The sequence below is a fragment of the Nannizzia gypsea genome, genomic scaffold (assembly GCF_000150975.2).
Source record: "Nannizzia gypsea CBS 118893 supercont1.6 genomic scaffold, whole genome shotgun sequence".
NCBI lineage: Eukaryota > Fungi > Ascomycota > Eurotiomycetes > Onygenales > Arthrodermataceae > Nannizzia > Nannizzia gypsea.
Window position 1 is genome coordinate 591832 of NW_003345196.1, and position 27780 is coordinate 619611.

The following is a 27780-nucleotide window of genomic DNA, read 5'->3' on the forward strand; positions in this document are numbered from 1 at the left end:
GTTTATGTATCATATTCGCTTTCTCAATACCTACATTTATATCTCCATATGCGCTGTCAAAAGGTTTTGGAGTGGACCATATTGCTCCTATATTGCATAAAAACTCAGCTCCTGAATGTCTGTATACTGGTTACTTTTTTGTTGATTCGGGAGGCTTCCTTGCTTAAATACACCAAATGGGCTAGTTGGTTACAGTGAAGCGGCGACTGGAATATAAGCAGTGAAGACACTCTCATTTCGCAGTCACTTCATACTTCACTCCCATGGATATTGAATGAAATTGGCGCCATAAGGGGAGTACTTCTACTAGTTACAGATGCTAGATGGTGAAGTAAGATCGAGTTGTCTATTGGCTGACCAGGTAGTTATTGGTATGTTAGAAGAACTGAGCGCACCAATAGCACCGCTTGGTTATAGACATAGGTGCTCGTAAATTTTGCTGCTTTATTCTAAGACATTGTAGATGGGTGTATTGGGGGTAATGGGAGACAATAAGGTAGAACTGTTAGGGATGTTTACCAATAACTTTCGATCTTTTTTTTTTTATTTTGTTTAGACCCCAGGATAGATATTCATAGGTAACCTGCGTTGCCTAAACCGGCCGGTTTGACGGATAGATAGCTTCTAAGAGTCGAAATATATTTATCAGGGATATATAGTGTGGCAGACGCGTATATAGTACATCGCACTGTAGAGGTGTAAAGGAAAATGCAGGTTTCTCCAATGGGAAAAAGTGATTATAGATAGCTGGCGATATGTTGTAAGACAAGATAAACCGGAAATAGGATACAAAAAGAAAGGACAAGAATACACGACATTAGTCTACTGGATCCTCTTGCAGAATAGCTTCGAAGCTGAAAGGTGTAAATGGTATGCCATCACCAATGAAATGCTTGCTCATTGCTTCAACCCAGTGGAGACGGAGAGAGTGAAGCATGGCACTGGTTCCTTCCATAACACAAAGAATGGAGATGGTGAGCACGAACCAGAGGTAGAATGTGATGATGGTCATGATCACTCGAAGAACTGGGGAGCTTTGGGTAAAAGCACCGCCGAGGGTCATGCTCCAGAGGACGGAGGAAAGCTGTTGATGGGCAAGGGAAAGAGCCCAAAGACGGAGGTATGAAGCAGTGTGAGAAACGCAGTTAAGGCAGAATTCTAGTAGTATCAGGTTAGCAACTGCTTAGTAGCCGTATGGAAAGTGTGGTTAAGGTGGTAAACGGAAATGGCGAGGGAGGTACATACCGATAGTATGAATGACCTGGTGAATCATTTCCTCTGAAAATTCGAACTCATGCTGTTCTTCGCCTTCATTCATGTCTTGCGTAACCATTCCGATACCCTCTCCGTCACCCATGCTGTCGCGCTGGCCGGAAATTAGATTTTGCTGTTCATCATCGTCATCCACGGCACTGGTGTGGGCAGCTTCGTTCAACCCCCTGTAACCAAGGGCACGAGCACGGTTGTGTTCCCAGCGGAGATATAGGGGCTTGAGAAGGAGGAGTATTGGGACTTGAATCAGAGCTACAAAGAGTAGAATCTTTTGAACGGTGGCCTGACCATGGTAGAGCTCGTCGTCAACACGGCCAGGCTGCAAGAACATAAAGATCAGCATGTTCAGGAGACCTGGTGCTGGAAGACCGAGACCCTTCCAATCAACAGACCATTTGTAAATGATTGTAAAAACGAGGTATCCAAAGATGGATTGGAAAAAGATCATTCCAGGAATGAAGTTTCCCCAGATCTCAATAGGCTTCTTGAAGTGGCGAGCATTGACAAAGGACTGGCAGAGGGAGTATGTCATCTAGTTGTACCGTTAGCACCTCGAAACTGTCTGAAGAAGAGATTAGGAGAAAACACTTACATGTGACCAACCGAGAATGATACTCAACTTCATCTTGTAACTGTTGGTGAAAAGCAGGTTGTTGTCTGTCCCGTGCCATCCCCAATCCAAACCAAATGGATATCTGTAGGAGCCTTTGAGCTCAGCAAAAACGGTTTCATTTTCGTTGAAGTCCTCTGGCCATGCCCAGGCACTCTGGAAGAGGTCCATTGACTTGGAAAAGATATCGTTATAAATCAATCCAGTATACATGGCAAAGATTCCCATCATCAACATGATATATCGGCCAGAAAATGCCATAGAGCTCAATTCATCGAGCTTGGTCTTTCCGAGTTTTCTTTCGAACAGAATAAGGGTGACAGCGAGCATTGTCATAAGCATAGCATGGCCGAAGTCACCAAACATAACAGCGAAGAAGAATGGGAAAGTGACGATAGTAGGAAGACCAGGGTTGACTTCTTGGTACTTCGAAGTACCGTATGCATCGACGATAAGCTGGAAGGACTGGGTAAACTTGTTGGTTTTCATATAAGTCGGTGGTGTCTTGTTAGTACGGATCTGGTTGACGATGGTAGGAACTGAGAGACCAGCACGATCATTAACATCCTGCAGGGTTGACTTGATCAGGCCAAGCGAGTTTGTAGGGCACCATGCCTCCGCAATCAATGTCTTGCGAGCTTGATCATAGGAAAACTTGTTAAGTGCATGGTAAACCGCCTTCTCCTTCTTGACAATAATCATCCAAGCAGCAAGGGAGCGGGCGATTTGCGTCAACTCGGCGTCGAGTGCGTTCTTTGTATTGCGCAGGACATTGCCAACATCAGTCAAGCGAGAGTTGACATCGTGGATCTGATCCCTTCGAAGTTCGCTGTTCTCGTCTACGGCATGCAAGTTGGCACCTAGAGATTCTGAGATCTTTCTGATCTTCGCGATAATTTCCTTTCCGTGAGCGAAGATAACGAAGACGTTCTTATGGATTTCTTCGTTGGTGGCTGGGTCGACGATGGGGTCTGGAATTTCAGATTGGTTCATGTAGAGGTTGCCACGGAGGGTACGCCAAAGGATTCGCTCAAAGGCTCCAATGCGATCCCTGGGGATAACACCGGCAACAAAACCAATATCCATGACAGAGAATGACGAGTGTTGAGCATCCCCATTCTGGCCTCTTGGTGGCTGTTGCTCAATATCTCTCAAGAGTGGAGCTTCGTCATTATCGAAGGACTGTCTGATTTCATCGGTTTGTCCATGTGCCTAGGTCCTTGATTAGCATATCAAATGGTAAAAAAGTATAGAGCTGTTATATCAGGGTATATATATACCCGGTCGAAAAAGCCACCAGCTTCCCTGAGCACCCAACGTCGCTCAATGAGCTCAACCTCACGTCTCTTCAAGGCTTCATAACTTTCATTCAGCGAGGAGACACGCTGTTCAAGGCTCTCGCTTCGCTCAGCAAGCTCGTCAATTTCGGATGCCATAGGAGCAGCCAGGTTGTTAGAGAACTCCTCAGATGGACGCATCTCAATATCGGCCTTCTGCATCTGGGCATGGAAGTATCCTAGGGAAAAGCCATCGTTAGCGGCCTTGTACACACAGGCTGACCATCATACATAGAGGTCACACGTACGAAGCTGTCTTTCCACATTGTCTAATCGCCGAATCTCGCTCGTAAAGGTCTTTTGGAATGCGGTGGTCTCCTCATTCAGCTATCCACAAACCACCATGTCAGCATCACTATACCATCAAAATAAACCATGATAACAGGGGCTCTGCATCCTCACATCTCTGAACTGGACCTGTCCAAGCTCACCAAGAGCACTGACGACTTCACGGCCGATTTCGTTCGCAATATAGAGCTGGGTCAAGCTCATGTCCGCCGAGCGGAAGAGGGTGTCCTGAGTTGGGCCCATCGTGACGGCCGGCGGGGGCTCTGCGCCCTGTCCAGTAGTCTAGCCCAAGTTATTAAACAGTGCTTCTGTACCGAAGCAAAGACAAAGAGCAGAATGCGGTCAACGCAAGTCGAGATGGATGGCTTCAAAACAACCGGCTTCGTCGCTGTTTGCAAGCTAAACGTTCTGCCTGCCAGATTAGGATGTCACGTGTAGATGACTAAAATATGACTAATTTGCAATTACATAATGTAGATTAGAGTTAAACTTTAAGAGCTAAATTTTTAGTCGAAAAGTACGGAGTACGAGAAATCGCGATGCGTCGATTGGTAGCCCGAGGCCGATGGATGATGGCATGGAAGTGCTCCGTACTCCGTGGTATAAATAAAACATGGTGAGGGGTGCATGTGCATTCCCCTCCTCAGCTCTGGCAAGGGCCACAGGACCATCGAGGCGTCTAGCTGTGCACACTCAAGAAAGATATCAAGTACCTCACGATGTCTGTTCTCAGCGTCTCCGTCTCAGGAAGCCATGACTTTTCGAAATGCACCGCGCCAAACATTACCTTGGTTGAAAACCTAGGAGTCAAAGGCGATGCACACTTTGGAACACATGTACAGCATCGTTCTAGGCTTCATATAAACCCGCCACCTCAGAACCTGCGTCAGGTTCACCTTATGCCGTATGAGATGCTCACGACCGTTAATGTCAAGCCCGGCCAGCTTGGCGAAAACGTTACTACGGAGGGAATAGACCTTCTGGCTCTCAGCAAGGGGACGAAACTCCGTTTTGTGGACCAGAATTCACCGACCGCAGACTCTCCGGTAGTCACAGTGACTGGACTGAGAAATCCGTGTCCTCAGATTGACAAGTTCAGAAGTGGGTTGAAGGAGCATTTCATAGTTCGGGACTCCAACCGGACTATAGTTGACCGAAAGGCTGGAATAATGGGAGTTGTGGAGGCTGGTGGTGATATTAGGCCCGGAATGACAATTGTTGTAGAGCCACCAGCGGTTTTTGAAAGGATGGAATGTGTGTGACCTAATTATCATCATTGAAGGTATGATTTCTAGCATGGAAGCGTTGGTGATTGCTATGCTAACCCTTGGTGGTATATGCTTTGTAGTCAAGCTGTGAGATTTTATACTTAGTGGCTGATATATACTGAAATGGGAGGTCGTTTAGCCGGATTTCATCCAGACACCCGCTATAGTGTCTTTTTGTAGCTCTACCTATTGGGTAGTAGGTAATCCTCTATAAATAAGCCTCTAGAGCAAACTTAGACTAGCCATGTCCCCCTAGCAAAGAGGAGGTTATCTGTCACCCTGTATTACTCTATCTGGTTCGTAACTAGAGTAAAAGGCCTTAGAGGCCTATGTTTAAATAGAACACCGTCAAACATTATAACACATTACTAGAGCTGAATTTGAAAGTCCAGGCACAAGTTTATTCCATGTTAAATTTTCGTGCAAAATGCCCTAATCGTATACTAAGCTTTGCCCAAACATCATCATGCCATGCCTCCTCAACATCCAAATCCATGCATAGGGTAATTAATACAAGGTTGAACTAAAACTCTTCTTTCCCACTGATCAGAAGAAGAGACATGCCTGCAAAAAGTATTGTCGCCCCTTAGACCATGAGACATTTGACCTTTAAGCAAAATAACTTTTCCACAAGACCCCAGCTAAATCTTCAATTTGATCTGGTTTAAAGGACTAATGAATGAAGCCTATTAGTATCAAAACCCCAATTGAAATCGAATTTTATATTGACTTACCTTGACATCTATATGCCATGTATCCTGCCTAGTTTTCTTAAAGTCACTGATGATCGTTTTCACACTTTGTCCAACAACGCCAGGATCCCCACCAGCTTTGGTGCTAAGTGTTGTCAATGCATCAGGCATCCAGCTTGGTGGAGGACTAGTGTATGGGAAAGCCTGGATCAGGGCTCCTACGCCCAGAACGGCAGCATGGCGTGTGATGATAAGTTTGGTGTGTTCTGGAGTTGGCGTGCTTGCACCTGTAGATGTAGCAGAGGAGAATCCAGAAGAGATGATTCTCCGTTTCTTGGGTAAGGGATGTTGAACAAGGGATGTCGTGAATCGGTCGAGCAGTTTCATGACAATGTTTTGCCGGAGAGCGACAGGTGAGCATCGGACCATGCCAGACAGTGTTGCGGAGGCTCCGGCCCTAACTTCATGCTGGGGGTCGGAAAGCATACTGGCAACACATTCAAATAAGTTCTCGCGATCGGTGGAGGATAGTAAGAACAGTCTTCTGAAATAGATAATTTGCATGTTGATCATGACACGAAGGCGTTGGTGCCACGATGGGGAAGTGCGACCAATTCGGATGAGAGAATTAATAAAGTCGGTATCTTCACCACTGGGATGTGGGATGTTGGGAAGATGGCGGAAAACGTGGTATGCTAGAGATTGCAGCTCAGGGTCTTCCTTGACGTCCATCATATGTAGAAGCTGCTCTGTAAACAAGTTTGGGAAAAACTGTACGAGCTGGGTGCATTCGTATGAGTACAAGGTCGAATCAAGCCATAGCAGCACTGTTTTACAGCCGGACGTATAGGAGGATGGAGTTTGTTGACCAGGTTTTCTCTGATGTCGCCATTTTTCAATTCTATCGAAGACTTCGGTAATCGTAGCCACGAACTCATCGGTTGGTTTATAGGCACGGCTGCCGGTTGACGAAGTTTTCTTCTGGTGTTCGATCAACTGGTCAACACTCGCATATGACTCATGGTATCGTGTACGGTAGATGGAGGCAAGCGTATTTCCCATGGCTTCACGGACTCCCTTGTAGGGATGGTCAAGATGAGCTAAAAAGTCATCGAGAATGGGTTGTGCAAGTTGAAAGTGCCAACCAGCATCCACGATACATCGGTGGAGTAAGTTGATTTTCGAACTCTCCTTGAAAGCAGCGTTGGAAGTCATATCCAGGCGGAAACTAGACAGCCAGTCCACCAAGGGCCAAGAACGGCGAGGGTCTCTACATTGCATGATCATTCGAAGGCAGCTAGACCAATAGTCGCAGTTCTCAGGAGTGAGTGAATCGGAAAAGACTTTTCGGAAGAACGCAAAGGCGTATTCCCATATCTCCGTGCGCGTCTGGACTTTGACATCAGTCACTGAACAGACAAGTCCAGCCAATATTTCGGCTGTAGCACGATGTTGGTGCTTGTCACTGCCATCTTCATAGACAATCTCTATTTCTTTCTTAACTTCTTCGAAGGTGACTGCAGTGAGCTCGTCGCGGAGTAGAAGCTGGAATACATATACCAGTAGAGAGGAAGTCGACATTCGGAACTTATCAGCACTGACATCCCGGGGCTCTTGTTTGAGGTATGTGAAATAAGTCGAAATCCATTCCCGGGTGAAGAGCGTGCCCATAAACTTGCGGATGTTCCATTCAAGGGAGTCAAAAATAATATCTGTTTCGACATTGGCTTTGTACGCTGGCATCGTCTTATTCCAGACTAAGAATCCAGGGTGGTCATGGTCGATATAATATTCTGCTTCAGGATGCGCAAAGCTTGCAAGGTAGGAAGCTGTCCAATTAGGGTCTTCGGGGTGCGTAGGGACTTGTATCTTTGACGGGAGGCAATAATTCCCAAGGATGTAGTCTTTGTAGCTATGGTGGCAAATAGCCCTGACTTCGGTGATAGTGAAAAGTGCAGTCAATGACTGAGCATACATCCATCGCAGACCTGGGTGAGAGTCCACGGAACCCTTAATAATAAGCTCGATTAGGTTTTCACTGGCAATGTGATCAAAGCGTAGTCCCAAGTTAAAGGCAATTGCAGATGTTCGAATTGTTTTCTTCCAATGAGATGCTCTGGCCAGCTCAACGAGCTCCTCTGCCATTTCTAGCTTTCTTTTCTCAATGGAACGCCACTTCTTTTCAATAGATTTCCGTTTGGCTTCAATCTGGGAAGCCATCGACTCATCAATTGGAACAATAGCTCTTATGATATCCTGATTAAGGATAGCCATTCTATTCGTGGTATGGCCGTACTCTACAATTTGAAATAGAGAGCCACTGCAGAGCTTTTGGATGGATGGTTTGTCGACAGCAGTGGTGTCAAGGAATGCTCTGATAAGAGCAGGGGTATACTTCCAATGACGACCCACTGGTTTGGCCAAACTGCTATACATCAGAGAATAAATCGCACCCTGAATACGAGGGATTTCATTAGCTTTCAGGGCCATCTGGAAGGCTTTGAGCAACGGTCGAATTAGAAGGACTCGTGAACCCCAGATAGAGCGAAGTGCGGACTCCGAAGCTGACTGGGCGTTTCGTCTAATATCTGTGTATATTGACACGCTAGACTCGGCTAAGTCAAGCAAGAGGACTGTATCCAATTTTGATCGCGGTCTTGGAGCTGCGTTATGGCGGAGTCGTTGTAAATGATATACATATGCCCGGCGTACAAGTAGCGGGCGAGGGTAATCCTTCCTTATGCCACTCATTTTGTACGGATGGATATCAGCACCGTATAATTTCGAAACACGATCTAGCAGGTGAGCGGACCGCTCAATCCCGACGTCAATGAACCAGCACCGATAGGCAGTGTATAGCGAGGAGAAGCATGCCACATCATCCTCCTGTTTATCAACTAGGAATCTGTGAACCTTGTGTAGAACATGGCCAATTCGCTCCCTAATTTCATGAAGGGCAATATACAGAGGGTCATCCTCTGTCAACAGATATCCAGCTGGGTATTCATAAGAAGGCCTGATAGTACATTCCTCCGAAATATCCAAAGGAGAGTCAGTGTCATCGATCTCTGCTTCCTCATCGGTGGACATGTCTTCATCTCGGGAAACGTATGCGCCACCCTGTTCAGGAACCTCACTTTCACGGCATTTTGAAGCTGCTCTGTTGTCAAATAGGGCAGAGACTCCAGCTATAATTAGCCTGAGTAGCACGATATTCCTCGTTACTTCATCGGACCAATCTTTGCCACTGCCATCACGTTTGATGCTTGGTGTGTCACTTATCAGGGATGTTAAGGACGACAAGGCAGCTTCCACTTGAGAAGTAAACAGTTCGGCGGCAAACTCTATTTCTTCTCTTTGTGGAACATGCCAGTTGACGCTAAGTTTGCTTAGGTCTTGTTTCTGACCCCACTGCTCAACCTGAATACCTTTGGGGTATAAATGTGGTTCATACATACTGTAGTCCACAATGGTGGTCATGGTAAGGTTCAGGAGAAGGTGGTGAATAAAGTTCGAGATATGGATAGTTGGAATACCCTTGCACTTTCGCTGCATGTACAATGCAATGTCGAGGAGCTCCTGTTTATATTTCAAGATGGCTTCCCCGACATGGACTACACACATGCTCAGCATACTGATATTCCATACCAGGCCACGGTCGCGAGGTAAAACATCACTTCCTGTTGTTCTTGTGGATGCTGCACCATTTTCATCAATTTCGGTGCGGATATTTCGAATAAGCAAAGGAATGAAGCGCTTTAGCGCCTTTTCGGGGTTGACCTTGCAGAGAGAATTGCAAATGAAAGCCATCGCATCTCGTGCTTGGTGTATAACCCGGTCAGAGACAAAGTTCACAATTTTATTCAGAGCTATGTCATACAACTCTGGGGAAAGGGTGGATAGAAGAGGAAGGAAAGTAGCAGGTAACGTGTTGAGGACATTTTCTTCTGGTGAGCCGCTGCGTACTCGCGCTGCATCAGGCAGGTTCTCTAACAGTGTGAAAACCCGGCCTAGGAACGAGATGAGGAACTCGCCGAATTCTGTGGTAGATGAACGTAAGATTTTTTCTTCATCTTCATCGGAGAGCTCAGTATCGTAATTCATTTCAATAGAAGCGCCTTGTTCTTCCATGCGCTCTAATTCTCCAGTAACCCATTCGACGGCAATCATGTTTCCATTAACATCGTCACGGCCCTTCGTAAGGTCTTCGAAGGGTATATTATAGCACACAGACTGAATGAATGCAAGGGAGTGCAGCGATTTGCCCAAATCATTGGCATCAATTCCAGGCAGGGCCAGACCTAGTAAAGTGGTAATGTGGCAGCGGAACCCTTTTGTCCGTACCATAATTCTTGACAAGACCTGCAAGGAGCGGAGAGAAGATGCAGTTCTGTGTACCTCCACCAGACCTTGCATAGATGGGTAGATTCGCTGCAAAGCTCCGGGCAGAATGAGATTCGGCTCAAGATATGCCAAGGATTGCAGGGTTGAGAGTGAGAAGTTCATGGCTGTACCACTTTTAGCATAGATACCCATGAATGTCACATCCCGCAGACATAATATAAATCGTCGTTTAACGGCATCATTTAACCGTCTCTCTGGGGGAACTTCCATTTCCCCGTTTCGTTCCCGGTTCCATCGCATTACAAAGAAGTCTGCAAGGTAGTTAACCAGCTCTGAGAGGGTTCTCGTCCATGTTCCTGAATTCGAAGGATGGAAGAATGTTTCCACAGCTTGTATCAGGCCCTCTAATCTGCTAAGAAGCGAGTCTTTAGACTCTGCACAGGCTGGTGAGAGAGACATGACAGTCCATCTAGCAATGTCGTGTGTGACTGGGTGATTTCTTGAATCCCGATCGAGCATTATGCCCAACCCAGCAGACACGTCAACGACTTCGCTGTAGGACGACGTTGCCTGTCCGACTGGAATTTCAAGCAGCCTCAGGATAGCAGTAAAAATAAGGGAAGTTTGTTCAGCAGTGAAAATTCCGAATTCAGAAAATTGAATATGTTTAGCAGGGAGAGAATCGCGAGCTAATCGTGATAGAATATCTAGGAAACTCATATCAAACGTCCTGGAGCGGTTTACCAGGGACCACAGGTGGAAATAGGTTGGAAGGTAATGTTGTGGGAGTAAATCGAGCCTCTCTGAAGGTGCGGGTGCTGTAGAGGCGAACAGGTTCATGAGCCCGACTGCAATAAAGGCTCCTTCGGTGAATGACGTTGTGAAATAGGGGAGAAATTCTTGTAGCATGTTTGGAAGCTCAAGGGGATCAAAATAGAATTGTGCAAAGGAACAGAGCTTTATCAAAGTCTTGATATTGCGTTTGTTGCTCATTGAGTGTACGAGTCCCGCCTCTGAGGGAAGCACAAACACTTTCAGCTCTCTGTACAGCGGTTTCCAGTCAAGGACTAAGTCCTTGGTTGGACGAAGGTAATGTTTCCTCCTTGAAAATAAGAATCGTAAGTAGGGTAGTACATAGTTTTGACGCGTGATATTAGTACTTACTTGGTAAGCACCATGAACATGCTGGAAAAGCGTTCTGCAGCTGCAGATTCAACGCCGGGAGCAAGGGCAAGCTCATAGTAAAGCTTCACCAGCTTTGTCCGTTGCTCTCTGGTGGGATCAAACTTCAGAGATAGCCAACCCCGGAGTTCTCGAGTCCAGTGGACCGCCCCTGTGTTAAAGTCTCCAGACTCGATGGCCACGTAGAGGTGCTTGAGGATCTCTTCAAAGTTGTGTTGTCGTAACGTATCATCCTCTAGCTCGTAGGGGGAGTGCTGGAAGTATGGGTATGTCCTCGGCCGGCTACGAGCCTTTTTGGAGCGGTCGTCTTCTGGCACGGCGCCGTTGAGTTGCGTGGACTCTCCACCAGGGGAGGTGGCCCGTGAGATCTCATCACCAACGGCAGCCAGGTTGGCCGCCAGCACATCTGGGAATCGATCGGTATTCATTTTCTGGGTGCGTGTCTATCGAGCATGTAGAGAGTATTAAGGGAGGTTATGGTGGTGACGGTGCTAGATTGCAAAACCACGTTAGAAAGGTCAGGGTCCACAAACATAGAGACATCCTAGAGCTCTAGAAAATTTCCAGGGGAAGGTTTATAACGGCACTCTTACTGGCTCCCGTAACTGGGTTGCTCAACTAATTCACAGTTTGATGGCTTCGATCAAAAGTTGCAGCCTGCGTGAGCATTTGGCGTGTAGTGCTTGTTGTGCTTGTCAGGTACAGAGTAACTCGTTACCTGGCTACCAAGGGTCGTGTGCAACCTGTTGGTGACAACAACCCAACAGTCACAATGGTTCGTCCGCGGCAGCAGCGTCAAGCAGCAAATACCGCCCGCAGAACGAAGCTATCAGCCTTAGGAGATGCGAAGCTCATCCGCCTCACTTAGTCGACCTTGTGGCGATGTTTCTGTATTTTGCTAAAGCTCTAAAGTCGCAGCGAAAACAACTTCCTGGAAGCTTTTTTGGTTGTTGGAGACGCCAAGACAGGATGACATAACTAACAGTTCACTAGTTGCCTTGCGTGGAGGAGGCTCAACAGATATCAAACTGCGAGAGAGAAAAGGAGCAGCAGGAGTGGGAGTGGAAGTGAAGGAGAGAGAGATGGAGGACGGTGAAGTGAGCTATATGGCCTGGTGAGATGGTCAGGCAGAAGTATCTACGCAGCTAGCTTGAAGGACATAGCTAGGTAGTCTAGTTACATGGAGATGCGTTCGTCAGCTTTGGTAGCCTGGCTGCTCAGGCCGGAGGAAGGAAGGAGGCAAAGAGGCAGCCCTGGATCAGCGCATACAACATGATTACACGCATGACTACGTGAGAGCCGGGCCAGAAAGGCGGCGTTGATGGAGTTTCTTTTCTCTTCTCTGCCACCAGGCGCGATGCCAGGAACCAGTACCACAGCGGATACCCTGACGATATCCGGTTCACAATCTGGATGTGATAATGAGTCACTGCTAGAGTAGCAAGCACGACCTGAGGTAGAGCAAGCCTGGCCTGGTATCTCACGCTATGGCTCGGTGCTTGATCGGCCCTCTCATCTTCTACTTTCCCAGGGAGCATCGGGATGAGGCTCGCCCATACTCGTAAACCTGAATAGACAAGTATACTTATCATGGGAGCTGCTATACAGAGCAGAGGAATGTTCGAGAAGGTCCAGTATCTTAGAAAGCCCACATTCCTGGGAGCATGATAGTCAGCAGTCCGACGCCCAAGTATAAAGGCACGGGCAGAGGAACAGGAACAGGTCGAGGGAGGAATAGCTTACCAGTAATAGGATTGAACCCATGCATAGATGCTTGGGAATGGGCGACTGCACCACGGGCGCGGGTGCTCAGACAGACAAAAGTCCTTATATGCTACATATTGCGGCCCAACCATTCCTATCAGAATCAGGCTACCACCTGCACACACCATAGCCAGGCGTCGTATAGCCTGCCACGACAAGCCATGCGTAAGTATCTGATGAAGTCCAGAAACCGCATCATAAGCGAATAGCAGACCGCTAAGCAAACCATTGCTTCTAACCGTAGTAGCAGCAGCAAAAAGTGCACCCGCGAGCAGGAACTTCAGATCTCTCAAATTGTAACTGCCTTGACGTTCATCGTTGAGAGCCGTAATAAAGGCATAGCAGCCTGAAAAGTTGAGAAATGAAAATGCTGCTTCTCCATTGGGTGCAGATATAAAAGCACCAGCAGGAGTGATGATATGCAATGCCGATGCTAAAAAGGGGAATGCATTGTAATTCTTTCCGCTACCCTTAAAGGTAGCCCGGGAGAGCCCGTAAAGCACCAGAACTGACAGGTAATGACATATGTTCGAAAGAAGAGCTGCAGTCACTGCGAGATTCTGCAGACTCTTTAAGGACTCTATATATCCATATCAGTATCAAACAGTCCGCTTCTTTTGAACATAGCCATGATCTCAACTTACCAGGAAGCAAAAATGATAAAAACCTGGTATACCCGTATCCAAACGCCCATTCTTGCTCAAAAAAATATCCCCTCTGTGCGAGCTTCAAAAAGTAGATGGAGTCCCATCTCGCCAGCCGATGTCCAATATGCGATATCAGCCATGCCACGCTGCTGCCCGCTCCCCGCTCACCGGCATTTCCTCCGTCGGGCGAGAGAAGCAAGGCCGTTGACGTGTCGTATCCTGGCCCTGGACTAGCGAGGACAATAAGCAATAGAACTGTCTTCCACAGGCAGAAGCATTTCGTCAAAGTGTAGATTGGCCGGTCAAGCGTGCCAATGCGATCGATTGCCCTCGTCGTCATCCGAGATGAAGGCATCGCACTTTGTCTACGCTTGCATAGAAGGAAGGTTCGGTGGTAACGCCTGTACTCCGGATCCAGCCAAGTAGTTAGATCGATGCAACTACTTGTGGATTATCGAGGAGGCTGAGCCATTGATGTTTGGTTGCTTTGATAGCTGCTTGACTGTACGTTAAGCCGCGATCTCTCGTTTATTCAACGAACTATTTTGATTTGCACGAGATCTGATTGGTCACTTCACCCAAGTCTTGCTTGACGTTGGTTGATATTGTTCCGTCTCTCGTCCAGTTTATCCCTTACTTTCTACCTAGCTAATGGTTCAATAGCTAACTAGCAGAGACGGGTCCTGTCGTTTACGCAACGGTTACTAGATACAGCTAGCACCGCAGGCGTGGCTGTTTATTGGGGGATACATTGAAAATGGCGGAACGTCCAAAGGAAGTACTCCGTAAACCTCTCCCCAGGCAACAAGATTTATCCCTGGCACCAGGCATGCGGTTTTATGCAGCGATTACTCCGTACGCCCGTATGTGATGCACGGAGAACTTTGCTATCCGAAGCGGGCGGAATTTCTACGAGGAGTTGAAATCGTTTACATCCACATTTCCCTTCATTCGGGTGCTGGACGGGAGCGAATGGCGGATCCTGCGGCTAACGACAGCGTGCACACCGTCTCAAGAACCCCCAGCATCAAGCAACTTGAAGAACGGGGGTCCCCTGCGATGAGAATCAACCACACCACAGAACTCGCATTTCCTTCAGGTCTGCTACATATTCTTGATGGGCTTCCGCCAGCTCACAGACCGTCTTCACTCGGGATTCAAGAGCCACCGCTTAGTCGTGTGCCCGATCCCCCGATAAGCTGTCGAACGGAGGATTTGTACCAAATGGCTCCGACAACCTTTGGCGAGTTTCTCGACCCAGGTGACGCAGTGGAGCAAGCAGGTAAAGTAGTTACAACGCCGAGAAGATCTTGCTGTCCGCCTATAGAAAGTTGCGTAATTTTGGGCGTTCAAGCTTCTAGGTCAAGGTCGATGTATGTAATACTGAGTGGATTTCGTGCTAACTCAACGGAGAAACGAGTGCTGACGGTTTGGTCCGCATCAGAAATGTCATTCCACCCAGTCTTATATGTATGTGAGTTATATATAACAACAGCAACGTCGTCGTTATCCTCTCCAACTGGACGGAGTATCGCGTGTCGAGGGATCCGAAAGGAACAGTCCACATGGCCGCCAGCCTGTTGTTCAGCATGTTTTTAAGGATCAGCAACGACCAAGACCTAAGAAAACTCTCGCAGGGGTTGAGGCGGGGCCATCATGATTGGCCTCAATGCTAGTAAAAAGGGAGGAAAACGAAATAAGAGAACCTGCTTGGGTTAAAAATCAAGCTCGGATCTGTGGCTAACGAGAGCAAGACCCGGAGTACGGATAGTCTCATGTCTCATCAGACCGCAGGCGAGAATCCCGCAGTGCCACCGGACGAACTCAAACGGGCCATCTTTCGTATAATTTTCTGCACAAGTTGCCAGTTATGAGGCTGATCGGGGCGCGGCATAGCTGTGGAAGAGGTCGGATTGTGCCATGGAACCAAGGTCGTAGTATTGGCCCAGTAGGTTCGAGGGTACTGGGTTCTGGTATGGATGCACCGGGCCGTGAGGCCTGGCATGTATGTTTCAGCCTTTTTCTTATATAGGGACATGCCCTTGGGTCAAGGTGGGATCAGTGCATCCATCCTTCTTCTGCGCCCCTATTCCAGTACCCTTCCTCAAACACTGTTGCCTCTGTCTGCCCCCCTTTTCGAGGGGTGAACTGATCATCACGAACCAGGGGGCCTGATTACACGGTTATATATAAGACCAAGACCTCGCCTGGTTTCGCCATTGGGGGAGAGGTTGTTGTACAAAGATTGGCTCGCGACGGGTACAATCCTCCGTTCCCATGTGGAATTTCTGAAACAGGAACACCTGTTGTTATATACGTGATTCTCTCTTGTTGCTCAAGATATCTTTGGGAGAAAAGAAGTTGGATTGCTCTGCTTGAATCATCCGTTAGCACGGAGCGTACAGACACGACGTCGTTAATTATAAAAATACGGAGCACGCATTGGGAAGAGTTTCTGTGATTATCACAAAATGCGATAGCGAGGACCAAACCTCGGAATATATCTCTTCCTCTGCCATTGTTCTGTGGCCCGGCTTGAGGCTGGGATCGAAAAATCAAGCTTGTCGTTCCCGGCAGAGTGTTCGTTGTTTGTATCACGCACCGTCTTGCGAGCAACAACGCACACGATCTTATACCTTCCTGGGAGAAGAGCCCAATGGGAATATTAACACGCCAGAGTGAAATTAACAGACACAACTTGGACTTGGACCCTGGAAATCCCTGAGCAGACAAACCATTCAGAGAAACGCGCCGGAGACGGACCTTATGCTCATCTCTGTCCAGAAATGCAGCTCAACCTAGGAATTACCGCTGATGCTGCAGCTGTGCATCGACACGAATACTCGGCCTCCCCGGAGACACCGCAAGGAGCTTCATCTGCTTTCTTCCCTTCTGCAAGATCGATACTATCCCTGGGATTTGCCTCTCTGACGAAGCAGGGGAGTACTGCGCCGTCTTCTTCCTCGAATTCTGAGAGCCAGACGCCCACGGCCCAAGCTGCCAACACATACCGGAGCATCGTACCATCAAGATCCGTGGTATTCCAGGAGCCCGCTACGATGGAAGAAGCTGCCGCTCACACGGAGTCAGGATCGGATAGTCCCGATGCGGGTGGAACCTTAGATGACTCTGTCGACAGTGTATCCAAGAAGAATACCCATCGATCCAGGACGATACTGCGCTTTGCCCACCCTCCACCAACTACCCGACATAAGAGACTACTGATTCGCCCCCGGCTGCTACTACAGCTCCAACAAGTCTCAAATACAACTCGTCCCGTCTCTGTTCTCGATGTTGTCCCGTCTTCTCTCTTCAAAGGGCGTGCTCAACGGAAACTATCTGGCCCCTTTGCAGCACGGGACCGGATTTATACGTCAGACCTAATTGTCCTACCAAGTGATACATACGGGCCGGTCGGTGCTGGCGATGAGGACCAGCGCCTCGAGAGTGATCTATCAAATGAGAGCCGTGAACCTGTTGCAACTATATCCCAAATTCGCAAGGATGATTCTAAATCAAAGGCAAACGCAGAAATTTGCCTTTCCGATGGCCTACATTGGATATCAGAACCCCTGCCTAATGGAGGCTACGAGTTTACTGCAACAGATGAACATGGAATCAAGAAATGTGTGCGATGGGTCGCTCGTGGGAAGAGAAACCGTAGCGGATCAATTCAAGCGACCGGTCGACAGTCTCCTGGCCCTGAGGGAGGGAAGCGACTTACATTCAGCATAATTGATCCGCTAACTCGCCGTCATCCGATCATAGGCTGGCTGTGTCGGACTGGAATTGAAGTGCTGGACCAAGAATCACTTTCATCTGTTTACGCCAACCGCGAATCCGACTACCGCCCAGGGTCCCCTCCAACCGAAACAACAACGAGACATAGCCCGGTTGTAATAGATGATAAGATCCGACAGCTTATCACCATTACCGGGATCTGGGTAGCGTTTCAAGAGGGCTGGGCTGGGAACCCACTCGTTACACATAATATTGAATCTTCCTCCAGCAACGGGATAAGCATTAGTCAACTCCCACCATCCCCAGCCGGGGCCTCAGAACACCCTCCAAGCGCTGGCGTTGGAGAAGTACAATCAGATGGCCTCCCTACTCGCACGAATAGTGGTCACACTACCAATAAACGATCATCTTTAACCTCTCGCATCCGCCAAAAGGGACGACGCACAACAGCCACTCATACTCGCTCATCGTCAATACAAAAACAATCCCCGCGTCGGAGCTGCTCTGACGATGGCGTTGGTAAGGGCAGCGGTCCTTCAACTCCAACACACGCCCGGTCATGCAGCATGCTTTGCTCCGCAAGCCAGGAATCTTCTCCAAACTACCCCCATCGACCCATTCAAACAATCCAAGATTCAACAGACCCTGAAACACCCGATGAGATGAATGATCATCTCCATGATAACAATCCTCACTCCTCTCCAGGGCAGGCTCCCAGGCATCGCAGCAGGCAAACCAGCCCTGCACCCGTATCCGGCGCCGGTTCTCCTGGACGAGACCGGGCATCAACTCCCGATCAATCCACTACCTCTTCTGCTGGAAGCAAGGAGAAGAAAGGATGGCGGAAGTTTGGCGGGCTGCTTGGTGCTGTTCGGCCCAAAAAGGGCCCGAAAACACTCAAGTAAATAGAAACAAATCTTAACTCCGTACATATATATGATACCCTCCCCCCTTGTCACTTTGATGTATATAGCATAGCGTCATATCAGCAACGTCGTTTTCAATATCATATCACTCTCTTTCTCACTGTGTTCATCGGCATTAAGTTATGCTATGCATGCACACTTTCAGCATATAATATTTAGACTTTCACGTGGGCCTCGGGAACTTGGAACTTCGATTGATTCGGATATAGAGACTCCGATATCCGGTTGTCTTTGGGCAGTTTGGGGATTTTGCAAATGATTGCATGGCTATGATGTCAATATGCGCACACCATTAGCCTCAGGCGTATGGACAAGCTCTCTGCACCTCGGTATTGTTTTTTCGCATACCGACTTCAACGGAAGTTAGATCTTGTTGCAAAAAGCTAAACGCGGAACATTTTCCCATTTTATCGCCCCTTATAACTAGCCGAATTAGTTCACAGACAGCAATAATGAATTACAAAAGACCAGATTCGGCATCCATACCCTACCCAACTAGATTCCTTTATTCAATGTGTATATCCGTCAAGAATAGCGTTATTTGGTTTTTTGTAGGTGAGCGCTAAGTGAAGTCCGCCTCGAGACGCAGGTATATACCAAACCTGGAACAGTAACCGCTCTGGATTAATTATCTACCTTCCAAGCTGAATATAGGTTGCATAATCTATATAAAAAATAATCTCTAATGGGAGGCCTGGGTATCAAAGATATGAGACATATCAATGTTAAAGGTGGGGCTGTATGTAATTGGCTACGCAATTGCATGTCTTAGTGTGTACCTTTGTGTATATAAGATGGAAGTCATTGAAAGCCATTATCCTCTGATCAATACCGGTCCTCGCATGTTAGTGGCGAGTTGGTACATATAGAATACTCCATTGGTCTGGCCAGAAAGTTCTATCAAATCTCACACGGAACATCTCGGCCATAGTCTGCCAGAGGCCAAGTCATAAAGAAAAAGGTGGAATAACATGAGCCACGAAAAACAGATATCTTATATCGACATGACACCCCACGTCATATGCAGCCTTATCGATAAAGAAAAAAAAAAGAAAGAACAAAAACTCCTCGAAGTCACCCATGCTGATCGCAGCTAAGACTTCGTACATATATATCCCCAAGACAGCAAGATAAAATGGAAAATGGACAATTCATCGGAGGCCTCACTCCTCATTTTTGACAGTCTTGAAAGAAGCAATTCGTCGGCTGATTGCATCCATGCTCTCAGTGATTTCAAGTTCTCTCAGCTTTCCGCTGCCAACATCATAGATGACACCGTGTAGTTTAAGCCCTCGCTCCTGGATGGCGTCGAGGACCGCACTGTTCTCTCGTAGAACTCGCAGTCCATTTTCAACGTTGATCTCGGCGAGCTTGACAGCAGCGTCTTTGAGGTCGAGATCCTTCAAAGTGTCCATATGCTGCTCTCGGAGACGTCGAACGGGCATAAGCCAGGTGTCAAGTAGGCCGAGCTTTTTGTTGGCCAAGGCAGCGTTGATGCCACCGCAGCTAGTATGACCGCAAAGGATGATGTGCTTGACCTTGAGGTAGTTGACGGCGAATTCAATGACGGTGGCCGCAGAGAGGTCGTTGTACTGCACAACATTGGCAATGTTGCGGTGGACGAAAACGTCTCCGGGCTGAAGACCCAGGACGGTGGTCTCGGGGCAACGGGAATCGGCACAGCCGATCCACAAGATTTCGGGAGATTGGCCTGAGGCCAGCTTTGGGAAGAGATCTGGCTGTTCTTCGTCTAGCTTTGTGGCCCAGATGTTATTCTTGGCCATGGCCAGCTGGTAGCTGTCTATCATAGAGGTTAGTAAAGGGGGGTCAGAGAAGCGTTAGAAGACGGAGCAGAAAGCGGATTGAGCATACCCGGAGATGCGTTCTGGTCATTTTGGGCGGCCATGCTGGGAATTGGGTGAGATGTGGAGTTGTTGCTGGAAGACATCTTCAGGGCAGGCTGGGTCGACGAGAAGGGTTTTATCTGTTGTCGTTGAGAAAAGGAATCACGGGGCGCACTTGGCAGGTATGCTAGGCGGGTAGCAAGTGATGGAGTCGAGCAGGGAATAATACGCTGTGAAACAGGTAAGGTTCTGATAGCAGAGGGCTGGTTAGCAAACGCCCAGAAAAAAGAAATGAAGAGCGAAGCGGACTAGAAACAGCGGATGTTTCCCCCTCCAATAGGATGGCATTGGCATTGTGAGTGAGGGTGAGCATTCATGGGCGTGGCAGCAGCAGCCAAACACCGTGTCCGTCTGGCGTACCGTGAGATGCATCTTCCCCATAAAATTGCCAAGGTGGAGATAGTCTATGTCGATATAAAGAAAAAAAGAAAGAAGCACAGGAGAGGGAGGGTGAGCTAGCAGGCGAGAGAAAGAGTGTCTTTCATGACAGCGTAACGCCGCCCCTCCGCCCGTTTCTTTTCCTGGGCTGCAGACGAAGAGTGCGTTATACGGGGGATGACATTCTGGTGAGACCACGGGAGCTCTGTGACCAATGCCAGGGCGAAAGGGAAAAGCAAATATCGGGGCAGAGGAAGAGGATGTTGAGTTGGTGGTGTTGGTGTTGGTGTTAGTGGTGGGGGAGATTATTGGATAGTTACTCATATAACTACTCACCTCCAGAGCGAGCCTCGCATGGGGGGATAAGAGGCGAGAAGGAAGTAGGGGAACGAGAAGAACGAAGGGCAGCTTGTCGAGAGGACTATGGGGGTGCGTATCCTGGCAATATAGAAGGCGACGATATTGCAGGACGAGATCGAGTTATGACAGGAAGAAAGACGAGGACGAAGACGAAGAAGACGAAGAAGCTTGACGTCGCTCGTTTTTTTCTTGCTTTTCCCTTTTTGGCCCGTCAAAAAGGTGATACCACGTGATTCATGCCAAGCTTTCCCAACGAACCTTATTTATTCTTATTTTTATTCTTTTTTTCCTTTATCGCAACATCAAAGATAAGTAGAGGAAGTAACTCGAAAGACGGACTAGAAAGAGGAGGCGTAAACATAAAACAAGAACAATAAGAGTGTAGAGGCGGGGGGGTAGAAATGCTAGACCCAGCTAAGAGATACAGTTCCCAGCGCCCATGGTGCCTCCAGATACAGTCTCGGTCTTCCTCAGGGGTCTTCAGTCAAACAGCGGCCCTCGCCAGCCAAGGATCCAGTCGACCCTGTCCCTCAGACTCGCCTTGCGTGCGTCGTTAGCCTTATCGGCGTTGCCACTGCCGATATTTGTTCCCTCATCTGCCGCATTCGCTCTGGCATTCGACTTACTGGCCAGTCCGTCTCCATCTCCTGCTGCCGGCTGCACCTCAGGCGGTGCACGGATAGATGCCGTATCCGCGGTCACCGTCAAGGAGCCGTTTTCCGTGGAGTTTGTCCTTCCGTCGTTGATTCCTTCCCCACTGTCCGATGGAAGCACGGCCCATGGTGCCGTCGACGGCCATTCCTCACCGGCCACCTCTTTTCCGGCGATATCAACCGATTGCCCAGTCCTTCCTCCAGCTGCGCCCTCCATCCCGCCGCAAACCGCTGGCCTGATTTTCCCAAGCATCGGGTCAATAATGTTTGGCCGTATACCAGCGTAGTTTTCCTCCCATGAAGTAACGGACCATTCGGCAGCTCTATACCCAACCCTAGTGGAAAATGACAGAACAAGCAGAAGTATTGAGAACTTGATGCACTTCACTATAAACCATACCAGCCCCTCTTCCCCGCATGAGTTACGCAGCATAGCTCCGAAAACGTGAACTGCCTTTCCACATGGTTTGGACAGATCATGAAGAAGCGCCCGTGCCACCTGCGATCTAATGCTTAATTTGTGAGAAAACCTACCAGCCACTGCCATAAGTTTATCAGTGTTCACCAACGGCAAATGCCCAATGTGATACGAGCAGCATGGACAGTTTCCTGAATCAGTTGCGTCTTGTGCAGTCTCCATTTCAGATACATGATCTGCTTCTAAGGCTTGGTTCTCTTCAAGACCCCCTCTCACTTCCAAGGGCTGCCACTCTGCCACATAACTGTCATATTCTTGGTCAGATGCGTTCAATGGTAGCATCGCGAATAACTCCAACGCCCATCCATTAACTTGTGGAGGCTTGAATCTCAGCTCCCACTGGATGCTCATATGGCCATCATCCTCTGGAAGAGTAGCCTTGAACTCTTCTGACTCCTCTTTCAAAGTGCCGGTCAAAGTAACCCGTAGCGTTGCAATAAGACCAATGTTGGCTGGCACAGCCTTAGAGCTCGTACGCACTCTCAGCATGCCATCAGCTGCTTCTAAAATTGGGTGCTCGCGTAAGCTGTTGAGCTCAGTCAACTCCCTGGAACAATGCCACTTCAAGCTACGCTGGGAAGCTGTTGATGGGCTCGGGAGATCTATAGTATTGTCCTCTTCATATTCATCGTCTTCATTCAAACTGCTACCTGCGAACTCTTCATCGTCCCCATAGAATTCATCGATATCAAAATTTTCGGACTCTGGTTCCTCAATGGTATGATAAATCTCATCGCTGGACGATTCTAGACATGGATCATTGCTGGAGCCTTCATTTAGGTTCTCTTGACCAAAGGGTACCAAACTCCCGGAAAGGTCGTTGTCGGTAAACGATTGTATAACTCCGCTTTCTTGCTTTTCGGCTGGCCATGTGAATCCCTCATTATCATCAAGTGCACCTACCCCCTGACCCGGAAACTTCCTGGAAAATCGAAGCCTTGTTGGTGTCTCCATTTCTAACGCTCCCATGTCAGGCCAACAACAGGACGGTTCCCCTAAACGGGTTGCATCGACCTTCCCATCTTTTGCCTCATAATCTACCTCTGTGTCTAGAGGCTTGGAGCTTGACAGTGCATGAGCCATAATAGCCATTCGTGCAATTGGCGAATTTCTTTTATGCATGAACTGTGCTGGGTCAACATTATTCTCTGGACAGACAACGTTAAATGGGCCCTGATCTGACCCCGATGATTCATCTTTATGCATCCGTTTGATGGGTATTTTGCTCGGAGGAACCTTTTGAGGAGATCTCGATGTTCTTTTAGAAACAACGAGATGATTTTTAGGGACTCGTGATTGGGGAGTGATATTCCCGGGCCTGTTGGTATCAGGCTCTTCTTTGCTAGAGTTGAGGGCGGAAATGAGGACCGCTGTGGAATCACGTTTGGGAACGATCTCAACTAAGGGCGCTCGACTGCAGACTCCTTCGTACTCGACTTCGCCCTTTGGAACCTCATTTTCCTTATCTTCTGCATCTGCATCACTGTCCCTCATATCTTGCTGGGCGTTGAGGTCAAATTCCGGAAGTGCATGCCGAGGTTGTAGGCCTTTTGTGAAAGTAATGGAATGACCTTTCCTAGGGCTGCTTTGCATCTGTTTTTCACAATCATCGAGACTGGATACATCAAATATGTCGTTGGTGTCATTGGAAAACCCCTTAACCTCTGTGCTGCTTCCGCTGCTATCATCGTCACCATCATATTCGAAACCATCATCACTATTATCACCGACATCATACCCCCCACGAGTATCTGGACTTGGTGGGAAGAGTCTTTTGACTGGGGATGGGGATATTCTCATATCTCGTGTGATCATCTTTCGAGAAGTTGCTTCAGAAGTTATACTGACATCATCATCCGGCTCTGCTGTTGCTCCCCCATAGTATGTTTGGCCGTCTGGGCCCTCCACGCGCGCGCAGAAGCCCAGTGAGTAATCAGGTTCATGACTAGGCTCATTCTTCAATCTATAGACACCTTGACTCAGTATTTCAACCTCCATTTCCGGTTCTAACTTAAGTACCGGAAGGACACCGTCCGGCCCTGACTTGATCTATCAGAAGCGTTAGGTCATAGTGGTCGAAAGGCTCTTGGTATATTAGTGGTTATTTCCCGGTACATACTTGGAGTGTCATATCCAAATCGACATAATGATGGCCCTCCGTACTGGCATTCCAAACGCCCCTCAGGGCCACATCACACAGGCTGGGAGCCATACTGGTTGGGATCAAGGATACAGATGTAGCTATGACATAAATTAGAAGAAGTGATTAGCTTGCTGAAGATGCCTGAGTACTGTAGGAGCTCTCTCACATAAAAAAGCAGTACCAGCCGCCGCCCAATAGGCGCGTTATTGACTCACTGCTGAGCGAAGGAGCAACAAATTCCACAAGGATTCTACCGACCACGTAGATTGTGATGAATAGTACGCAAATAGTAACGTCTGGCAGCATCTCTAGGCAATAGGAGAACAAATAGTGATGCTGTTCTGGTGAGAGGCGTAGATTGGAGTGAAGTGACAAGCGCGAAGTGAAGTTGATGTTTATATTGTTATGGTCTCCTATTTCCTCTTTTGGACAAAGTAAGAGGGCTCAGGGCAACCTCCAAATTTCGTGGTAAGAGCCACTTGCAGCCAGTACATACACTTAATTAGCTCCAGGGTAAGAGAGATCTTCTTGGCTGGCAGACGAGCCAGTATAATATTATGTGTTGATAGTAAGTAGTAAACCAACAGTGCCTGCAAGAAACAAACAACACTAAACTCCAGCTCCACTAATGCATATGAAAAGTATGAAAACACCTGATCCGGGCCCATAGATAATCACCGTTATTTTTCTCCGTTCCAATGCCCCGAGACCAAATAGCACCGCGTCGCAAAACCAGCGAAAAAAGACATTAATAATAGTAAAACCAGGGGATGGGGATGTAAGAAAATTGAAAAGTAGACTGGAAAATAATAGGGAAGTAGGTCAGCATCCCGATGCAAAGTAGCATGGTAATGAACCTGACGCAGCTCCTTTCTCGCGAAAGTGTATTCCTTCTGCATGCGTGTCCGATCAAATCTAAAGAATCGACCAACGGATGGTCGGCCAGAAGAGCAAACGGCAATAAAGGAACAGATGTTGTCTCAAACAAAAGGGATAAAGATAAGGGGGAAAGTTCAAGGTGAGGGTTGAAGCCAGTGCAGCTAAGGGAAGAAGGGAAGTAATCAAAAAGAAAGAGTTGTAATAAGACAGAAGAGAAGAGAAAACAGAGAGAGAGAAAATGGGGAACCAGTTCTCAAAAGGGTAAAACAACCATCATCAAATACTTATCTCGCCAGCTGTTTTTTTTTCCCGTTTTTTTCGTTGTTTGCTCATTTTCTTTTTGGCAAACGTTTTGAACGTCAAACTTGCATAACATACCAACCGGTGAACGCCAATCAACCACAATATAAGCAATGACGAATTCATCCTCGGCATAAAAGTCCCAGTATCATGAAGACATTGATCATAATCATGACCTCACCATGCATAATGCCTGCTGATAAATATATGTATAAACCGTGTAAACCTATACTCCTACATGAAGATAGCTTCATTTCAGAGGATACCACGGAGCGGGAATAAGGCCATTACTCATAGGAAACTGCTGGGTAGCGGCATAGGGTGATGTAGTTTGACCTTGATGGCCTGCGTGCATCGGTTGTGTGGCGTGGATCGAATTATGGTTTGAGTATATCGCAGTGTTCTGAGAATAGTTATGCGGAGTCATGGCCTGGCGTTTTGGAGAGCGGGACTGATCAATGGGCGACGTGTTATGATAACTATCGTTATGGTTATATTGCCTTTTGGTCGACCTATTATAATTGTCAGCTAACAAGTTCCCCCTCAGAATATAGATCCAACGACGTACAAAAGTGTTCGTGGTTCTTTGCGAATTCGAAGCTTGACTCCCTGGTCTGCAAATGACTTCGACATGAAGGTAGATTCGGCCATTCCGGGGAAGCTTTTGGGAGGGAGAACTAGATAGGTATTAGAAATCGCTTAATGTAACTCAGTTTGTAAAGGACAGCCTTACCTTTGAACGGGTTTGAGCTTGTGCGTTTGATATGGATAGCTTGGTCACGTTTGGCGCTGCACAAGATGTAAGTAATCATTAAGGTAAACCAACTATAGGAAGACAACATTAAGCTTACCCTTTAAGCTCGAATAAGTCAAACATGAGCCGGAATTCTCCTTCTACTCTGACAGAAAGATCACCGAATACAAAAAATCCGCCGTCTGAGCCCGGAAGAGTAAAGGGAGAATTAGCAATGTAATTCAAACTAGACTAGAGGGGAAATATTAGGTCTCACCCTTGTTATTGATATCCTTTAGGCGGTGCAGAGATGATACCAATGTGCCCGTTAAGACACCTGCGGGCACTATAGGGCTCGACTCTTCATCGTCTGATACGCTAAAAAGCGAGCAGCACATAAAGTAGTAAGGGCTTTGAAGAAAGTTACTGCGTATTTGTTAGAATTTGTACTTCGAATGCGTACACACAGACATGGGTGGGTAGGTCCATACTTTGACGCTTCACACTCGCCCCTAATATGAAGCTGGATAATAGGAGGTGGATCGATGGGCTTGCGCTCTATAATAAGATACATATTGTTAGCACGAGCATTGGTAGGGTTTTTTCAAAGTGATAGACAGCTTGACGGTATCTGGTGGTATAAATGATTCTCTTACCTTTGTCTTTAGTTCCAGCAACCCGAGCGCGCTCGGGCTGTTGACGAAAGATTAGGCGATGGTGTTCTGAGAGGCTAGGTATACTATATTGGATTAGAACCCTGCCATTTCTGTGCTTTGAAGACAAGGATGGCAAACCTTTCGATAGACTCGGGCTCTGGCTGGGTGGTAGACTGGAGTAGAGGTTGCGGGAGAGACTGTGGTAGAGGCTGCGGTATGGGCTGTCGCATATGGGCCTCTGGGGGATATGGTGGAGGCGGATACAAGATTGTTGAACTCATCGCCATTTTTGGATTTTCGCCAAATATTCCCGTGGTTGACAGAATAATATCCAAGGATGGGCAAGAGGGGATACCCAGGCTTGATGCGGAACGGACTTCACAACACGAGCTATTTGTCTTTGAAAGGCAACCAGACTTCTAGGGCACTTTCAAGAAGGGTTATGGGTAGAGAATCGAAGGAGATCAGAAGGGAAATTGGGCGTATATGTAGGGAAAATCCACCATATCACTATTCGGGGGGTTTTGAGACGGCGTTTCGAGAGAATCTGTCGAAGAAGAAATATTAAAGAATAGGGAGCCCAGATCACTTATTGAGGAAGCTTCTGCCGTTTAATGTGAGTTTTGACAGGCTTCCAAGCTCAGCGTAAACTCTCCAGTATTTAAGCAGTTGTCAAGGCTTCCGTGCGGCAATGGTGGATGATACAGGGAGTTGAACCACGGATGGCGAAAAAGAGAAGAGGGGGGGAAACGGTCATAAGGTGAGGGGAGTTGAGAACGTCAGAAGCGAGACCGGGTGGGAAGAGGGTTTTTTTCTGGAGGGGGGTTTAATTCTGGTTAATGGTTCGATATGACGATCAAGACAGCCCACAGTCCACACTGTCAGAAAAACCAGACGTAATCGTTGGATCTCGTTGGGTCTTTGCCTCCCTGAGCCAGACCTTTGACCAGAGATTCTAGTTCCTCGGAGCTTTACGCAGGAACGGGTGGAGGCAGGGGGCTCTCCTTTGTGCAGTTCTGACCACTGAGGCAACAGTATGGGTTTGGTTCAGAGATACCGGGCAGCTTTGGAAACTCAAATAGGTCCCCCAAATAGAGAACTTCTGAGGACGAGCTTGGGAGGGAGATATATTGCAAAGACAGTGCATAGAAACGGCACAGAGTGTCTGAGCATCAGCTTCTCTGTGAGAGCAGTATATATATATAGATGTGTTTTTTTTTTTTTT

General features: G+C 47.7%; 10 protein-coding genes across 10 annotated transcripts; 3 read left to right on the plus strand and 7 right to left on the minus strand.

Moving 5' to 3' along the window:
* Positions 1-817: 817 nt before the first annotated feature.
* MGYG_06828 (vacuolar ATP synthase subunit) lies at positions 818-3750 on the minus strand (the record flags this gene model as incomplete). The annotated part of the gene is made up of 6 exons (XM_003170789.1): positions 818-1158; positions 1246-1804; positions 1865-3094; positions 3163-3398; positions 3468-3546; positions 3622-3750. The coding sequence occupies 6 exons, from the start codon at positions 3748-3750 to the stop codon at positions 818-820; spliced, it is 2574 nt and encodes an 857-aa protein (XP_003170837.1).
* A 476-nt stretch (positions 3751-4226) lies between these two features.
* On the plus strand, positions 4227-4769 carry MGYG_06829 (MOSC domain-containing protein; the record flags this gene model as incomplete). The annotated part of the gene is made up of 1 exon (XM_003170790.1): positions 4227-4769. The coding sequence occupies one exon, from the start codon at positions 4227-4229 to the stop codon at positions 4767-4769; it is 543 nt and encodes a 180-aa protein (XP_003170838.1).
* A 615-nt stretch (positions 4770-5384) lies between these two features.
* On the minus strand, positions 5385-11421 carry MGYG_06830 (hypothetical protein; the record flags this gene model as incomplete). The annotated part of the gene is made up of 3 exons (XM_003170791.1): positions 5385-5447; positions 5510-10913; positions 10976-11421. The coding sequence occupies 3 exons, from the start codon at positions 11419-11421 to the stop codon at positions 5385-5387; spliced, it is 5913 nt and encodes a 1970-aa protein (XP_003170839.1).
* Positions 11422-12210: 789 nt separating this feature from the next.
* On the minus strand, positions 12211-13759 carry MGYG_06831 (GPI mannosyltransferase 2; the record flags this gene model as incomplete). The annotated part of the gene is made up of 3 exons (XM_003170792.1): positions 12211-12649; positions 12737-13337; positions 13402-13759. The coding sequence occupies 3 exons, from the start codon at positions 13757-13759 to the stop codon at positions 12211-12213; spliced, it is 1398 nt and encodes a 465-aa protein (XP_003170840.1).
* A 402-nt stretch (positions 13760-14161) lies between these two features.
* Positions 14162-14467, plus strand: MGYG_06832 (hypothetical protein; the record flags this gene model as incomplete). Its single annotated transcript, XM_003170793.1, has 2 exons — positions 14162-14267; positions 14421-14467. The coding sequence occupies 2 exons, from the start codon at positions 14162-14164 to the stop codon at positions 14465-14467; spliced, it is 153 nt and encodes a 50-aa protein (XP_003170841.1).
* A 286-nt stretch (positions 14468-14753) lies between these two features.
* On the minus strand, positions 14754-15442 carry MGYG_06833 (hypothetical protein; the record flags this gene model as incomplete). The annotated part of the gene is made up of 2 exons (XM_003170794.1): positions 14754-14981; positions 15194-15442. 2 exons carry the CDS (start codon positions 15440-15442, stop codon positions 14754-14756), a joined length of 477 nt encoding a protein of 158 aa, XP_003170842.1.
* A 748-nt stretch (positions 15443-16190) lies between these two features.
* MGYG_06834 (hypothetical protein) lies at positions 16191-18050 on the plus strand (the record flags this gene model as incomplete). The annotated part of the gene is made up of 1 exon (XM_003170795.1): positions 16191-18050. The coding sequence occupies one exon, from the start codon at positions 16191-16193 to the stop codon at positions 18048-18050; it is 1860 nt and encodes a 619-aa protein (XP_003170843.1).
* Positions 18051-19234: 1184 nt separating this feature from the next.
* Positions 19235-20019, minus strand: MGYG_06835 (carbonic anhydrase; the record flags this gene model as incomplete). The annotated part of the gene is made up of 2 exons (XM_003170796.1): positions 19235-19872; positions 19944-20019. The coding sequence occupies 2 exons, from the start codon at positions 20017-20019 to the stop codon at positions 19235-19237; spliced, it is 714 nt and encodes a 237-aa protein (XP_003170844.1).
* A 1174-nt stretch (positions 20020-21193) lies between these two features.
* Positions 21194-24056, minus strand: MGYG_06836 (hypothetical protein; the record flags this gene model as incomplete). Its single annotated transcript, XM_003170797.1, has 2 exons — positions 21194-23893; positions 23964-24056. 2 exons carry the CDS (start codon positions 24054-24056, stop codon positions 21194-21196), a joined length of 2793 nt encoding a protein of 930 aa, XP_003170845.1.
* A 1360-nt stretch (positions 24057-25416) lies between these two features.
* Positions 25417-26842, minus strand: MGYG_06837 (hypothetical protein; the record flags this gene model as incomplete). Its single annotated transcript, XM_003170798.1, has 8 exons — positions 25417-25678; positions 25735-25843; positions 25900-25955; positions 26018-26102; positions 26177-26325; positions 26391-26457; positions 26556-26638; positions 26694-26842. The coding sequence occupies 8 exons, from the start codon at positions 26840-26842 to the stop codon at positions 25417-25419; spliced, it is 960 nt and encodes a 319-aa protein (XP_003170846.1).
* Positions 26843-27780: the final 938 nt, after the last annotated feature.